Source organism: Macaca mulatta, chromosome 10, assembly GCF_049350105.2.
Source record: "Macaca mulatta isolate MMU2019108-1 chromosome 10, T2T-MMU8v2.0, whole genome shotgun sequence".
Classification (NCBI taxonomy): Eukaryota; Metazoa; Chordata; class Mammalia; order Primates; family Cercopithecidae; genus Macaca; species Macaca mulatta.
This window is the reverse complement of record NC_133415.1, coordinates 95730682-95748119: the sequence shown is the minus strand read 5'-3', so window position 1 is coordinate 95748119 and position 17438 is coordinate 95730682. Positions and strand designations below refer to the sequence as shown.

The 17438-nt window shown below is 44.2% G+C and overlaps 1 protein-coding gene across 3 annotated transcripts in view; it reads left to right on the top strand.

Moving 5' to 3' along the window:
- Positions 1-17438, top strand: part of PTPRT (protein tyrosine phosphatase receptor type T) — a 1118573-nt gene that overhangs the window by 295843 nt on the left and 805292 nt on the right. For all 3 annotated transcript variants that reach the window (XM_028828430.2, XM_077949122.1, XM_028828427.2), the window contains exon 2: positions 5754-5879. In XM_028828430.2, coding sequence (XP_028684263.1) covers positions 5754-5879 — 126 coding nt within the window. The remainder of the gene's footprint in view (positions 1-5753; positions 5880-17438) is intronic.

Below are 17438 nucleotides of genomic sequence, written 5' to 3'. Positions count from 1 at the left end.
GTGGCTGCACTTCCCTGTCCTCCCCCAATTATGTGGATCTTCACCAAACTTCAGCTGAGCCCAGCTCCTGGGGTGGGGGTAGGTTTTTTGGGGTTTCCTTCCTCCTAAAAATGATTGTGGTAAGATTGAGATCACTTAAATGATGTCACCTGCTTTTCAAACCAGAATGAGGTTAGCATCCAAATGAGGGTCTTTGGGGACTGTTTTCGTCCGTTTTCACACTGCTGATAAAGACACACCCAAGACTTTGTAATTTATAAAAACGCAGGTTTAATGGACTCACAGTTCCATGTGACTGGGGAGGCAGCATAATCATGGTGGAAGGTGAAAGGCACATCTTACATGGTGGCAGACAAGAATGAGAGCCAAGCAAAAGGGGAAACCCTTTATAAAATCATCAGATCTTGCGAGACTTATTCACCACCACGAGAACCCGCTCCTATGATTCAATTATCTCCCACCAGGCCCCTCCCACAACACGTGGGAATTATGGGAGCTACAATTCAAGATGAGATTTGAGTGGGGACACAGCCAAACCATATCAGGGACTCTCTGGAACCATAAATATCCCCTAAGTAGTCTGCCATAAACACCTGCAGCAATGTTTGGGGCCTTTGTGTATGTATCAGGTGTTATGGCCATTAGGAATTGCGCCAAGACAGATAGATGTTACTGGGTTTAAATGTTTTCTGTTCTTGGTCTAGGGGAAGCTTGGTTTTAATTTCTCCTCCTCTTGGTGGCTCTCAGTGGCATGGCACCCTAGCTGGTACTTGTGCTGACTGCATGGGTCTGTATCTCTGTGGTTCCTGAGAGTTCCGGTTCTTTCTGAATCTCTGGAATTCTTCACTGTTACAAGTGGAAGGTTCATTGCAATTATCTTGTTCAGCCCCTTGCCTTGCACAGCAGAAAATGAAGGCTCAAAAAAAGGGAAGGGATGTGAGCCCAAGAGTTTGTACCCAGATGGCAGTGTCAGCTGCTATTGGGTTATATAGACTTGAGTTCATAGCTACTGTATTTATCAATGTGGGAGACAGAAAACTAAGAAAGGTTGCCTAAAAATACATATTAGGTATATTTTCTCCACTGAATAGTTCTTAAAACTTACCTTTGAGTCAAGTCAGACCAATAGGGAGCGGGTATCCAGACTGCATTGCATTGGACCCCAATGAGTTTTGCTGAATTGTATGTTTACATGATGCTATCAATTTATATTGAGAATGATTATGAGAAACAGTCTCATGAAATTGGCCATTCACCCCCTTGTGCGGATGTTGTTTCATTATGGGATATGGGGTCTCTGTTATGAGTATTCCTGCAGAGAAGTTCTTGTCTGATCAAAGCACCTGAAATGGTTATCATTTCCCTGAGCAATTTGGCTTTTATTATATAAACACAGAGTTTCCAGTACCTCACCAGGTTTTGCTTTTTTTCTATTGGGTGTCAGAAGCTCCAAGTTAAATATGTAACCCCCTTTTAGTAGAGGAACACGTGGAAAATCGCAGCATAGATTTGTGGCTCCCTCCTTCTGTCCTGCTTTTCTTTCTTTTCCTGTCCTCAATTTGATTTTTGTCATCATGCAGTATTTCCTGCTTCTATGTTTAACCTGCTGCTTTGGTTGGACCAGTGACCAGTTAGGCAGCATTTCTTGAAATTCTCTGCTTTCCTGGGAGCCCAAGGGCTCCATGGAAAAATCACCAACTGTGTGTATTGCTGGGATTCAGACGTGTATGAGTGATAAAAGTGCGGAACCGGAGCCTGTTTCTAGAAACTCTTCTGTAGGAGGGACATTAAGGTCCCCATAAGTGACCTTAAGGTCCCCATTTTCTATCCTGAATGCATATGTCATCCCGTAAGTGATGACAAATACTGGCAGAGTGGAATAGAATTGACAGTGGGGCCTGAATATTCTGAAGAAATAGTGGCTCAAGATAGAGTGCAAAGCTGCTTTTAAATTCACTCTAAGTGAGCTCTTCTGCAGAGGCAAAGAAAGGACTGTGGTTTGAAAATAAAAATTGGGTCACTGGGGTCCAAGGCCTGCTGCTGTGGAACCCTAGTTTCAAAGAACAGACTGTAAGAAGGGAAAAGCATTTGCTTACCTGCTGCAGATTGAAGTGACCAACAGAGCTCAGCAGAGAGGAGAAGCAAGGTGGTTCAGTGAGTGGCTGTGAAGAGAAGGTACATCCCTAGTTCTTAGAGGGCCAGGACCTGTCAGCAGTAAGCTCAGGATCAGCTGAGCAGTCTACCTACAGTTAAGCAGAGGCAAGGAGGTGAGGGGTGAGCAATGGATCCAATGGACTAGAGGCAATTATTAATGTGACCTTGCCTGGGATCTGTAACCTGCGATGCCTAGAGGTATAGCTGTGAGCCCTCTTAAATCTTATCTAGAAGAAGGAAGATAATTTGGTTAACTAAACCATCAACTAAAATAATAACTCTTTTTTTTTAGCATCAACACATACATAAGAAAGCATATTTTCCATTGCATCTTCAGTGTATATTTGCATGCTTATCTTTCAGTCTATTCTGCAAACTTTGTGAGGGTAAGGATCTTATCTATCAATTCTGTGCCATGTCCTGAGCCCATTAAAAAAAAAACTTTGTTGCCGGGCGCGGTGGCTCAAGCCTGTAATCCCAGCACTTTGGGAGGCCGAGACGGGCGGATCACGAGGTCAGGAGATCGAGACCATCCTGGCTAACACGGTGAAACCCCGTCTCTACTTAAAAATACAAAAAACTAGCCGGGCGAGGTGGCGGGCGCCTGTAGTCCCAGCTACTCGGGAGGCTGAGGCCGGAGAATGGCGTGAACCCGGGAGGCGGAGCTTGCAGTGAGCTGAGATCCGGCCACTGCACTCCAGCCTGGGCTACAGAGCGAGACTCCGTCTCAAAAAAAAAAAAAAAAAAAAAAAAAAAAACTTTGTTGAATGTTTCTAGAATAAGTGAAGGAATAGATTTGAATGGAGATTCCCAACCACCCTGGAGGTTCTTTATCTGCCTGGTCCCTCTCATTACCTTATAAGTGAAAGACCTTGCCCTTGGTTTGGGGGAATAATTCTCTCTCTGGTCTGTTAGAATGGGCATGGGCTCTACAGCTATGTTACCATGGATTTAATATTGGCTCCAACACTTTCCTTCCATGTTGTCTGAGCAGGTCATTTATCCCCTCAGTGCATCAATTCCCTTAGATTTAAAGTTGAGATAAAATGTACCTCACATGATTTGTGAGGGTTACGTGAAAACTAATGAGATAGCCTATATAATCAGTGTCGAATATATTGCCTGACACAGAGCAAGTGCTTGGGAGAATATGCTTCTTCTTTCTTTCTTTAGATCACTGTGTTGAGGTATGACACACTTCATATATTAGTCAGATTGTACAAAGCTCTACGGTGCTAACAATTAAACCCTAAGATCTCAGTGGCATATGGCAAGCAAAGTTTATATTTTGCTCCTGAAAAGTTGAATGCTAATATTCCTGGTCAGGTGACTCTCTGGGTGGCTTTCCTCTACAGAGTGGAGATACTTACTGGGGTGCTGTCTTAATCCATTTTGGCTGCTACAACAAAATGCCTTAGACTGGGTTATTTAAACAATAGAAAGTTATTGCTCATAGTTCTGAGGGCTGGCAAGTTCAAGATCAAGGTGATAGCAGATTTGGTACCTAGTAAAGGTCCATTCCTCATAGATGTCACCTTCTATGAGTCCTCACATGGCAGAAGGGGTGAACAATCTGCCTAGGGCATCTTTTATACGGGCATGATGTCATTCCTGAGAACAGAGCCCTCACAATCCTTTGGAAGCATCTCCCAAAGGCTCCACCTCTTGATACTATTACATTGGGGATTAGGTTTCGACATATGAATTTCAGGGCAACACACACATTTGGACCATAGTAGTTGCTGAAATCCAGTTCTTCTGGGTGTCCATATCCAACAGGAAAGAAAAGTGGAGAAAGTTTTTCTATGACAGGTTTTCTTCCATGGTGTTTGGACTGTGTTATATCTCAAATTTGTCAACAGGATGTCCACCACCACTGCTTATCCAGAGGAAATATCAGGTCTGGGGTGCAGAGAAATAATTTGGTTCTTTTCAGCTGATGGAGACAATAGTGTGATGTTAATGAGCCTACAGACATGGGCCAGGCTAGTGTGGGATGAATTGAATAAAGCCATGTTTGGTTATTTTCTTAGTCCATTTCGGCTGCTTTAACAAAATACCGTGACTGAGTGGCTTATAAACAGCAGAAATTGATTTCTCACAGTCCTGGGCACTAGGAAGTATAAGATCGAGACATTGGCAGATTCAGCATCTGGTGAGGGTCCAGCTCCTGCTTCTTTGATGGCACCTTCTCCTTGTGTCCTCACATGGTGGAAGGGGTGAGATAACTCTCTGCGGTCTCTTTATAAGGGCATTAGTCCCAGTCCCAGTCCCAATCACATGGACTCTGCCTTCATGTCCTCATCACCTCCCAAAGGCCATGTGTCCTCATACTGTCACTTTGGGGGTTGAACTGAATTTTGTGGGCTTTCAGACATTTAATCTGTAACACACATTGGTTCTCTGTGGGGTGGGAAACCTATGAGTGTTTAAAGGAGGAAAATGGTGATGTGATGCACCCTCTGAACATTAAGGAGTCAAGAAAGGAGCATTAGAAAAGATGGATTGGAGTGTGAAACAGATCTGGGAGACCAGCCAGGAGCTGCTGTAGAACTCAGTCCCAGTGCTACCTCCCTGCATTTGTGTCCCCTGCAGGCTCAACTCAGAATGCCATTCATCCTGCCCTCTGCCCTTGGACATGCCCCTATCCTTCAAAGCCCTATTCACTTCTCCTCCACTTCTTCTGCTTTCTCCTTCAGAATATAATGGGATCCTATTTCTCTGGACAAACCAGCGTTTCCTAGTTGGAGCCTCCACTGTACACCCCACATCTCTCTCAATGTCACCTTGATGGGACTTACAGACCAGAGCATATGCTCAGTGAATCCTTGTCAACAGCAAATGAATATAACTTATTGTCAAATGGTGGATGGCTTGACCTTTAAAGTTAAAGGGAGAAGCTTCAAACATGATCAACATTGACTTTATTATCTTCCAGGTGCATGATTGTCTAATTTCTTACCAATTCAATTCTCACTCCATGAAAAATGATTTTTCAGACTGCTTTTTACAGAGAAACAGGTGGGCATTGAGAAAGTATTCTGTGGCAGTTACTTTTCACATGTTATTCCATTTAATCCTCATGTATTTCTGTAAGGTTGGACATTTCCCTCTGTATCACAGGTGAGGAAACGGAGACGCTCAGGTACGAAGCATCTGGCCTGAACTCACGCAACCTTGTGAAGGTGATGGCTGTCTAGTTTTGCCAGACTCGGAAGTGAGTGCTCCTTCTGCTGCCTCACAGCCTCTCTCCGTGCTGCACAAAGCAATTACGGAGGCATGCCCCGGCATTCATTTTTCCTACTTAGAATAACACGCTGCTGTTTACTTTCTCAGGAAGGAAGATTAAAATCAATGTAACTAGCCTTATTAACTTTTCTAAATACGGGGGCCTGCAGATGCCAGTGCCTTTCCTGAGAGCACCAGAGCAAATATAAAAATCCAATTTGCTCGTCCATATATACATATATATATGTATATATAAAGAAAATCTCCAGAGTTTAAAATTCAAAGCTGTAAATGAAGAGCCGACGAGACAGAGGTAATGAACCAAGCCTCAGACACAGGAATGTATTTATCCCTATCTCTTTTGTCTGCAGGTGGCTGTTCCTTTGATGAGCACTACAGCAACTGTGGTTATAGTGTGGCTCTAGGGACCAATGGGTTCACCTGGGAGCAGATTAACACATGGGAGAAACCAATGCTGGACCAGGCGGTGCCCACAGGTATGAGATCCATCATGTTTGGGGCTGTAATGGGGATGGCTAGATTTTACCATGAATCATGGAGAGAATAACTCACTTACACATTGAGTGCTCTGAGATGGCAATTGATAGCTCTGTAGGTAGTGAGTTCCCCACACTCAGAGGTGTTCAAGCCAAGACTGAATGAATTCTTCAGGATTTGGTACTAGTCACATGTCACCTGGATTCAGCATTTCTTTTAGCTTTGAGATTCTAAGCTTTAGCTACAAGTAGGGTATCACTGGGTTTTGCTTAGGAGCCTGATGATAGTGGCATGTCAGGGAAAGAAAGAGCTTCTGAAGAATTTGAGGTCACTCCTTTTCTTCCAGGCCACATAGACATAGGTTGCATATAGGAAATTTCAACAGTCAAACTATTATAAGGTTGTATTTATTATTATTATTATATATTATATTGTTATCTGTTATTATGTGTTATATTATTTACATATATTTTATATATTTAGGGAGACTTCTACAGTCAGATGATTATAAGTTTATATTATATATCACACATTATATTATGTACATTATGTAGTATATATTATTTATATTTAGAGATACTTCCACAGATTTTTATAAGGCTATATTATTGTATAACATATTATATATTACTATATTATTATTATATATTATAAGGTTAACATCCTGACATTCTAAATATCAACATTTTATCCTTAACCGGTGGGCCTGAAGACCTAGTGTGAATTCTTGATGGATACCTGCATGGGGCAGGCCTGTGAGGTACACCTGATGTGTTTCAGGGGCAGTACCTGAAGGTGGTCTACTCAGAGAGAACACTTAGACTCCAAATGTGGGGTATGCCTGGGTAAGGTGCACCTTGAAGAGGCTTACCTGGTGATAGAAGCCAGGAAGAGTTGCGACTCTGAGAAAATGAAGCTCACTTCTCTGAATAATCACATATCCCGGCTACAGTTGTAAAGACAACTGCTTGTTGGAGAAGGGAGGCCATTTTCTACAGTTTCTCCCTGACCAAAGGCTCCCTCGCTTTAACCCACACCTGTCTTGGTTTCCACCAGTCCCCCAGGTGCTCCTTCTCAGTCTCCCCTGCCAGTGCACTCTGGCCATGGAGTATTAAGAGTTCTTTCAGGCTTACTTGGTGTTCTTTCCATGGCTGGCCTCAACCACTCCCATGGCCTCAGATACCACCTCTGTGCTGGTGATTCTGACATTTATGCCTCCAGCCTAGATGTCTCCTAGGAATTTTACACCTACACAGCCCACTGCCAGCTGCCATATCATCTTGGCTACCTCTGGCGAATGGGGTTTTCCAGGATGCCACTCAACTGGGAGCAAAGAAGATGCTTAGAGATGCCCAGGTGAGGGTGAGGGTGTGGCCTCATTCACTTTGAGTCTGGCTGCAAAGCAGGAGGCACTGGATGGTTATGGATAGCTCCTATTAAGGGCATTAATTGTATAGATTTCTCCCAAGTGTTGTTACAAGCCTTAGGTATAATAAGGTTGGGCTGTGGTACAAAATTGAGCATTTTAGATCTGGTGGGACCTTATTTTGAATGAGCAAAGTCATCAACAGGTGTGTGTGTGTGCGTGCCTATTAGTAAGACAGTGTGGAACAACCTCTTTTGCCCAATCATGCTGACTTTATCAAAAGTACTGCCTGGTTTAGATGATAGAATCACCCATCCCATGAGGGATCCCAAGAATCCAAGACACCTCTGCTTAAACATGTAACATCTGCTCTGCTCTTCATGGCCCTCTTTGATAGTGGCCAAATAAACCTGGATGTTATAGTGTGTATACGTGTGTGTATACATGTGTGTATGCGTGTGTGTGTATGGGGGTGTATAGGTGTGGTGTGTGTGCATGCCTGTGTACTGGTGTAGGTATGTGTGTGTATGTGTATGGGGGTGTATTGGTGTATGTGTGTATGCATGTCTATGGGGGTGTGTGTGTGTGTATGGGGGTGTATATTGTCTGCATATGGGAGTGTAAGGGTGTATGTGTATGGATGTGCGTTTATGGAGGGTGTGTGTGTGAGTGTATGGGCGTATATCGGTGTGTGTGTGTATGGGGGTGTATGGGTGTGTTGTGTGTGCATGCCTGTGTATTGGGGGGGTGTGTGTATTGGTATATGTGTGTATGCATGTCTATGAGTGTGTATGTGGGGTGTGTGTGTGTGCATATGGGGTTGTAAAGGGTGTGTGTGTGGGTATGTGTGCATGTGTATGGGTGTGTGTTTATGGGAGTGTATGGGTGTGTATGGGAGTGTATGGAGGTGTGGGTATGGGAATGTATGGGTGTGTGTGTATGGGAGTGTATGGGTGTGTGTGTATGGGGGTGTATGTGTGTGTATGGAGGGTGTGTATGCATGTGTATGGGAGCATATGGGTGTGTGTGTGTATATATGTGTATGGGGGTCTGTGTGTATGGAGGTATACGTGTGTGTGTGGGGATGTATGGGAAGTGTGTATGTGTGTGTGTGCATATGTGTGTGTATGGGGGTGTGTGTGTGTTCATATATGCTCTTTCTCCTCATCTTTAGTCCACTTAAAGCCCTGTAACATGTTGTAGGCTCTCCAAGCTCAACATCTCCAAAACCGAACTCTTGATTTACCCATTTCCCCTTCCCTGTCTACTCACTTTCCACTGTTCCTTGACTCCAGAAAGCTCACTTCACCCTACTGGTACTGATTCAGAAACCCGGGGGCCATGTTTCTCTTTGTTCTCTCTCTTACCTGCGTTTCCAGCCAATCACTTCACTCTGCCATTTTACTGCCTAAGTATATCTTGGGTCTGCCCAAGCCTCTCCATCTGTGCCACCACTGCCCTGGTGAACACAGCCATTGTCTGTTTCCTGGGTCAGTGGAAAACTTTCTAACAGGCTCCTTGACTTAACTCTTTTGACTTTAATCCATTCTCCAAACAGATGTCCGAGAGATTATTCTAGAATATAAGCATATTCAGGTTACTTCTTTTCTTTCTTGTCTCTACGCAGCTTCTGTTTTAGGCCTTTCTGAGGCTTCTCATTGCTCCAGGAAAGACGAAAGCCCTGTTGTGGACTCCAAGGCTGTGAGGGCTGATCCTCCTTAAACCTCCAAATCATCATGATGCTCCACATCCCACTGTGCTCACTTTACACTGGCTTCTGCCAATTGCCAGAATGTTCTGACTCTCTCCTGCCTCGGGAACTCCCATAAGATCGGCATCCTCCGTGGAGCCTTTCCCCCACGCACTGTCTTGTGCGTCCTCCTCATGTCTCAGTCTGGGTCAGCTCTCTTTGTAATGGTTCCTAGTGCACCTTGCACTCTTCCTTAGTACCACGCATCACAGCAGGGGTTGTTCATCCAATGCATGTTTTACTCCCAGATGAGAAGTTCCATGTGAATGGGGACCATGAGAATCTTGTTCACAACTTTATCTTCAGTGTCTGATGCAGGACATCAGACATCCTATGTACTAAATTAGCAGTTTGTTGGATGGATGTGTGGATGGGCCAATAGTCTTTATTAGGTGTTTTTATTAACAAAGGAATGAATGAAAAAAACATTATTTAAAGGCCTTTAGGTGCTCTACTAACTGATCACATATTTTCCTCTTTGTTACTATCCTTCCCATTTTACAGATCAGAAAAGCAAGTTCTAAGAAGCTGAGTAAAAGTATGTATTTTTGCTCATGCTACTCTCTGTCCCCAAAGACTTGGCTTTTGCTTCTAATCTTAATTTTCTCAGCCCCTCATTACAGCAGAGTGTCATTTCATAAATATTGGATCATGCTAATACAATCTTCTGAGCTTTTCTAAATAGAGGCATTTGATAATGATCACTGAAATTATTCTGTCGTGATGCGCCTGCGGATTTCTGCGGCTCTGTGTGCCGCTCAGGCAGAGAGGCATGAAAGTGAATTTGGATTAGGTGAAACTGTTTGTTCTTCTCACGGGCAAAGGCTGAAATCTTGCTTTTCTTTCTGTAAAGCCAGCAGTTCTCCTCGTCTTGGAAATCAAGTTTGAGTCTGTTTATTCAGATGTTCCACAGCTTTTTGCCCATCCCCTTTGTGTGACGAGCTCTGTGCTATACTTGGTCCCGGTAAATCAGTCCATGTCATTTTGGGACTGAATCCTGCTGATGACCTCCCCTGGCACATAGGATGAAATCTGAAATCCTTGCCATGGCCTATTAGATCCTGCATGATCCAGTGTCTTCTGTAGGCCCCTTTTCTTCTCCTCTTTCATACCTGGTGTGTGTTAGTTCCTCAGGTGTGTCAGGTTTTTTCTTGGCATAGGTCCTTTGCACATATTGTTCCTTGTTCCTTCTCATCAGAATTTGTTTTCTCAGTTCTTCACTTTGCTGATTTCTCTTTTGTTCTTTCGTTCTCTCATTCTCTCTCTCTTTTTTTTTTCTTTTTTGAGACAGAGTGTCGCTCTCTTGCCCAGGCTGGAGTGCTATGGCATTATCTCAGCTCACTGCAGCCTCCATCTCCCCGGTTCGAGTGATTCTCATGCCTCAGACTCCCAAGTAGCTGAGACTACAGGCGCATGCCACCATGCCTGGCTAATTTTTGTATTTTTAGTGGAGATGGAGTTTTGCCATGTTGGCCAGGCTGGTCTCTAGCTCCTGACCTCAGGTGATCCTTCCGCCTCAGCCTCCCACAGTGCTGGGATTACAGGCATGAGCCACCTCATCTGGCGCTTTGCTGATTTCTTTATGTCTCAGCGCGCAGGACTCCTCAAGGCAACCTTCCCTTATCCGTCTGTCTAAAGACGGACTTCCTCCTTATTCTCACTCATAATGTCCTGTTCTTTGCTTTCAAAATCCTTATCATGGACATGTTCTCAGGTCAGTATATTCCAGTCTTACACAACAGCTGAGTGATCCCAGGGTCTCAATTCTTCTGCCTCAGTTTCCACATCTTTAACTTGGGGACCCATCTGAGAGTTAAATGGAGGATGTCTGCATGAGTGTGAACTGTCTGCCTGGAGTGGGGGTTAGTCAGTGTTGGTTTTCCTAAGTGTTTTCTGGTTCTTGCAATCTCTGGGGCTGGAAGTCTAAGTCCACCTGAGACCTTGCCCCCACTTTGAGCTCACTGATGCTGCTTTACAAAGGCGAGCTGCTCAGCAGGTGTCTGCTGTGGGTCCTGACAGGCCAGAGAGGCTTTTCAAGTCCAGGATGCATTGCTGCATCGAGGGCTTAGACCTTTCCTCCAGCCCAGCTCTGTGAATTGAATGTTACGTACAACCACTGTTATTTGCCATTGAAAGTAATGGCGAAAACTGCAGCTACTTTAGCATCAACCTAAATACATGCTTTTCCTCATCTCTCTCCGTGGGAGAAGCTCTTGCACTAGCATTCCAAGCTTCAGACCTGGTTTCGCCACCTTATATTGACTGAGGCTGTCACAGAGGAGCAGGGGTTACTACACTCACTCACAAACCCTCTCTCTAGCTGTCTATCCTGCCTATGAAACTAAGTGCAGCTGCCACCAGTTCCTAGCTCTGCCTTCCCCATCTTTGGCATGGGTTTCCACAAGTCAGCCCTGAGGTACAGCCCTGAATTACAGCCCAGGGCCCAGCAGGAGGGTATCCTGGGGGCTGCGGATACCCTCAGCTGAGTGCTGGAGGTATCCTTTGGAAAGGGCTGAAGCTGGAAGTAGTGGGGCTTGGGTGGCTTGCTTCTATATCCTTTGAATATTTATAGGACATTCTTTTAAGCGTGAGGTGTGGATTAGGGTTGAATATCAGGCTGCAAAATCAGGTACATAAGAAATGCTCACTTATTTCTCTTTACATAAACCTGAATCTGACCCTCAGTCCCCAGGGAGGTGAGACTACATTTTAGGCACTGTTGGAGCCCCCTCTTCCCTAGGGTTCTATGAGTTTCCTGGGGTGTAAGCAGACTGTTGTGATTTTCTCTGGGAAGCCCGCTGCTGCATTCCCTTTAGGTCTAGTGATTCTGCTGCTGCTTTCTCAGGCTAGGAGCCACTGACACAGCCCAGCCAGCCCAGGTATACCACCCACCAACCCCCCTGGGCCTGCCCCTCCTAAGGTACTGCCATGGAGCAGTGTGGCACCAGCAGATCCATACCTCCTACCTTCATAAAATGGGAGAACTTCTCTCCTCACCGTCTTAGCCTTCTAAAGCACGCCCTTCTTGGCCCAGTCCTTCCAGACCCCAGCAGTCTCTGTTAAGTAAGTTTAGAGTTAGGAAAAAGCAAAGAAGAAAGGAAGGAAGCCTTGATTTCAAGCAGCTTCTTCTATTTTTCTTACACACATTTCTAGAGCAGAAAAACACAAAAAGCTTAATGTGTTTCCTGATTGGAAGGGGCAGGAGTTGGGAGAACACACACACAGGTGACACACATGCACACACACACACACTCACATATACATTTCAACCAACTAGCGTGTCATGGAAGCAGCACCGTCTCCAGGGTGGTCCTGGCCTGTTCCTTCACGCCATGGGGCCTTTGCCTGTGGGTTCCTGCCTTGCTCTAACTGCTGATCTTTCTAAAGGGAGGGTTGAGGTCTGTTTTGGTTGAATGGTGTCTCCTAAAAAGATAAGTTGAAGTCCTAATCCCTGATATTTGTAAATGTGACACTTATTTGAAAGTAAGTCTTTATAGAAATGATCAAATTAAGATGAGGTCTTGCCGGTCATGTTGGGTTCTAACCCAGTATGACTGGTAGAGGCAAAGACACACACACACATATGGAAGGAGGCCATGTGGAGGTGGCAGTGGAGATCGGGGCAATGCGGCCATAAGGCAAGGAATGCTGAGGCTTGTCAACAGACACCATATGACTTTCATTGGTCGTATGAATGTCTGTTCATATGACGGAACCTGTCAGGCAAGGCAAGGACGGGTTCTTCCCTAGAGCCTTTGGAGACAACGTGGCCCTGCCAACATCCTGATGTTGGACTTCTGGTTTCCGGAACTGTGAGACAATAGGTTTCTGTTGTCTTAAGCTACCCAGTTCATGGTAATTTTTAATAGCAGTTCTTGGAAACTAAAACCAGGTCAGTTACACATAAGTACCCTGACCCCATCACCTACCCAGGTCACCTTTTCCGCACGAGCACTGTAAGTATTGGAAACTTTGCTTTCTTCTGTTTTTTTTCTTTTGTTTTTTTGAGACGGAGTCTCGCTTGGTCGCCCAGGCTGGAATGCAGTGGCAGGATCTTGGCTCACTGCAAGCTCCACCTCCCAGGTTCATGCCATTCTTCTGCCTCAGCTTTCCGAGTAGCTGGGACTACAGGCATCTGCCCCCATGCCTGGCTAATTTTTTGTATTTTTAGTAGAGACAGGGTTTCACCGTGTTAGCCAGGATGGTCTCAATCTCCTGACATCATGATCCACCCACCTCGGCCTCCCAAAGTGTTGGGATTACAGGCGTGAGCCACCGCGCCAAGCCAGCTTTGCTTTCTTCTAAGGGACCTGGCATTTACTACTTGTCCACTCTAACCAAGAAATGGGATAGGCATCATCCTGTACAACATTTCATCTAATGTTCCACCATCCCATGAGTTCAGAGATATCGTTGCTTATTTTTGAGAAAACAGAGTCCCAGAGAAGTGAAGCAACTGGTCCAAGGCCATGTGAGTTTTATGTGGCCGAGGAGTCAGGCTTAATGTCCAGGCTAGAGAAATAAATATTGCAGACGTGGTACTGTCATCAACTAAGCATATTTGAAAATTTTTTCTCCTTGCAGTCATGATTTATGATGGCAGAAATAATATGTATTCATTGTAGAGAAAATGCACAATAGAGATAACTATAAAGAATGAAATGAAAGTCATATGTTCACACAAACTCGTGGAAATATTTATTTTGCTATATAATGCTTTTTTCTGTAGCATTTTCCCATGTCATTAAATATTCCATAAAAGCATGTTTTCTAAAGGTTTCATAGTTTCCCATTGCAATGACTGTTCCACAATTTATTTCGTCACCCCATACTGTTGCATATTTAAGTCCCTTCCAGTTACTCCTGAATCATGTTGCAGTGAGTATTCTTGTACATACATCTCTGTGCTCATCTCTAATAGAAGTAATCAAATTTGTTTTCATATGCATATATTTCTGTATTCCCTTATGTACCCAAAACAGAATGATTGTGTATTATCTTTGACATCTGGAGAAAGAATATCATCCACATGGCAAACATGTAGTCCTGGACATTTGCCCATGACTTGATGGTTGGGAAAATGCTTTGCAAATTCTGAAACACTGAACACAAGCCAGGCACTGGTGATGGTTCCCTGATTGCACCTTATTCTAGCTCTTAGCTTAGGTACCCCCTGGGCTTTAGCAAGAATCGTGTTGGAAATATTATCAAATAGAATGGTCCAAGCGCTGGTCAATCAAGGTGGACGCTAGTTAAAAAGCTGTGTGGGCTCCCTCGTGTTTATTGGATGAACTGCAAGCCTGTTCATGGGTCATAAACAGAGCTAGCTTCGGTTCTTATAGGCAGGGACAACATTGTATTTATATTTGTAACCACAGTGCTGGGGCTTAGTAGGTAGTGGCAAATGTTTGTTAGACGAATTATTCTTATTAATAATTGAACTTTGTCATGATGCAACCCCAGCAGGTATCTCGATCCTCAGTGCCCCCTCCTGCCCTTTTCTCTTTCCTTTCCCCTTCTGTGTAATCACACGAGAGCAACCCTTTGTGTTATTGTTTTGGGAGTCCAGTCTCCAACCCTGTTTCCTGATTTGGGGTATCTCTCATTGTGTTGAGTCTCGGTGGATTGTGTAGCTCGCTGAGAGGTGAAGGTGCAAGCTGCTCATCATTTCCTGGCAGCCTAGGTGTGGCTGGATAGGTAACCTGGATAGGTAACTCAGGCCTTTTCATCTAGGAAGGATGGGCCAACAGCCAGAGGCTGGAGAATTGGGGTGTGCAGTAGTAGGGGTGGTGTCTGGCCATGGTGTTTGTGCTATGAGGTTGCTGAACTTCCTGCTTGTTGGTCTATCAGAACTGCCTTTTTGTTCTGCTTATGTTTCAGGCCTGATCCTTCAGCTTTCTGTTCATTATGAGCTTCTCAATATTCTTCCAGAAACTTCATATTTTTAAAAGATAGTTATAGTTAATATCTTTTGTTTCAACCACAAACCCTGCAGGTCATGCTGTTGTGCCTTTGTACGTGCTGATCCCCAAGGCTAGAGCACAGCTCCCCTTCCCCTTCCTCCTAAATCGAAACCCAGCACAAATGTCACCTCCTCCAGGAGGCCCTCCCTGACTCCCCTCACAACATTTACCTCGCTACTATGCTTCTGTAGCTGAGTTTATCGTATGTTGTCTCTGATTCCCCACTAGGCCTGTGAGCGGCTCCAGGGCATAGACTGCCTCTCACTGCTGAATTCCTTATGTCCTACACGGGGCCTGGAATAAGGAAGGTGGTTATTTAACAATAACTGAATTATTGTTAAAGTTATTAGTGTTGGGAAAGTTGGGAGAAAGTGGTTTCAGGGGAACCCTCGAGGGGCTGCCACTTTCTTTGGCATTTTCATGGCACCTGGGGCATCTGTAGCTTTCCTATCTTGAGCCCGACTCTGAGCTTGATGAGGCTTTGGTCAGGATGGGCCACTTGGTCCCAAGCCTGATAGGTCTGGGTTCTTCTGCTCTGAAATTGGTCCCAGGATCCTTGGGGCAAATAAAGAGACACTGGAGATGACCCCTTCCTTTGCTGTGGGGCCTAGCACACTCTCACGAATGTGTGCCACTGCTTGTGACAGCTGTTAAGAGACTCCTCTTGGGAAGATATGATCTGTTCTCAGATTGACCTACTCTTCCTTTAATGTGAGGCTTACAATAAAATGATATGGAAGTATAGGGCTTTAAGTGTCCTTCATCACACCTGATATTATTATTGATTGATTTAAAGTTGTAAGTTCTTATGTTCCCATTTAGCCATTGTTGAGTCAGTACATTTTTCTTTCCTCTTTAATGACAAAAATTTTTTTTATTTTTTCTTAAAAAATGCTGAGTTTGAACATATAAGTTATGTCTCTCCACCCTCATCACAGTTAGCCTAAATATCACCATTAACATATTGATAGGTTTTGAGAGAGAAAGGGAGAGAGTGAAGGGGGAGGGAGAGAGGGAAGGAGGAAGACAGAGAGTGTCTGTTTGTGGTAATAGTAACAGAGATTTGCTACTTATGTAGTGCTTAGTATGTGTCAGGTACTATCCTAACTGCTTTAACTATAGTAACTTCTTTAATGTTGGCAACAGTCCTCTGATGTAGATGCTGTTATCTGCATTTTACAGATCAGGAAACCTAGGCACAGAAAGCTTGAATGACTTGCCCAGGTCATCGTTAGCATATGGAGGAGGCAGGACGTGCCCTCAGAAAGGGTCCAGGCTGTGCTCTGGACAGCTGCACGGTGGCTGCCTACAAGTGCAGACAATGAATAGAGTCATAGCTCCCAAACCCTTCTGTCATCCATCTCTTTTTATGCCACTATATTCAGAGTTAGTTTTCACCATCCGAGGTTACATGATACTCTCCTGGGTGAATGTACCATGGTTTATTGAACTAACACCTGAGAGATGGAGGTAGGAGAAGAAAGAAATGCCAAAGTGCCTCCTGTGTGCCCAAATGAAAGACAAGATCTTTGTCTCCAAACAGCTCTGAGAAATGTTCTTACAAAACATCTCATATTATGAGATGGTTTCTTGTGTACTCAGAGCTACAAAATTAATTGAAGAAACTACATTAGCCTGCAATGAACCCAATCAGTGCTAGTTTGGGATGTTTACAGGGATCACAGAATTGGTAGAAAAGGCAAGGAAATTGAACGCAGGTTTAGTAATAATTCCGGATGATATGACCAAGTAATGGTGGGTATTGGTAATGGTTATGAACAAGTGTCCTAACAATGGCTTTGAAAAGCAACATGATGTCCTTGTGGTGATCAGAATATACAGCTGCCGGATAAATGGGAAAACCAGTCTGTGCTAGTATCCACATAGATGCTTGCCTTGACACTCAGTTTTCTGCGACATCATACCTAGATTCAAAAAGTATTGTATTCCAGATGGTGTAATGGGAAGCGAAAGTGATGGAGACTGGCATCATTCAACTTAAAAAGTGCTTCTTCTGATGGCGAACACCGGTGCATTTGACGAGATAGAATAAAGGGGTTCTCTGGGAGGTGGAGATTGCAGTGAACCGAGACTGCGCCATTGTACTCCAGCCTGGGCAACAAGAACAAAACTCCATCTCAAAAAAAAAAAAAAAAAAAAAAAAAAGAAAGAAAGAAAGAAAAGAAAAGAAAGGGGTTCTGAAGTCTATGGGAATGGATAATAAACCACTATTTCTTCTTTTAACCTAACATGTGTATACCACTTCCTGGACAATGTTCTAAGGGCTTTACATGCTTTTACATCGTTTAATACTTCAACAACACTGTGAGCTGGATGTTATTAGCACACCTGTTTTAAAGAGGAGGAAACTGAGGCCCAGAATGTCAACTCTGTCAAAAGTGAGTAGTAAATTGGAGGAGCTGAGATTTGAATTCAGGCCGTCTGGATGCAGAATCTGTGCCCTGAACCACTCTCTATT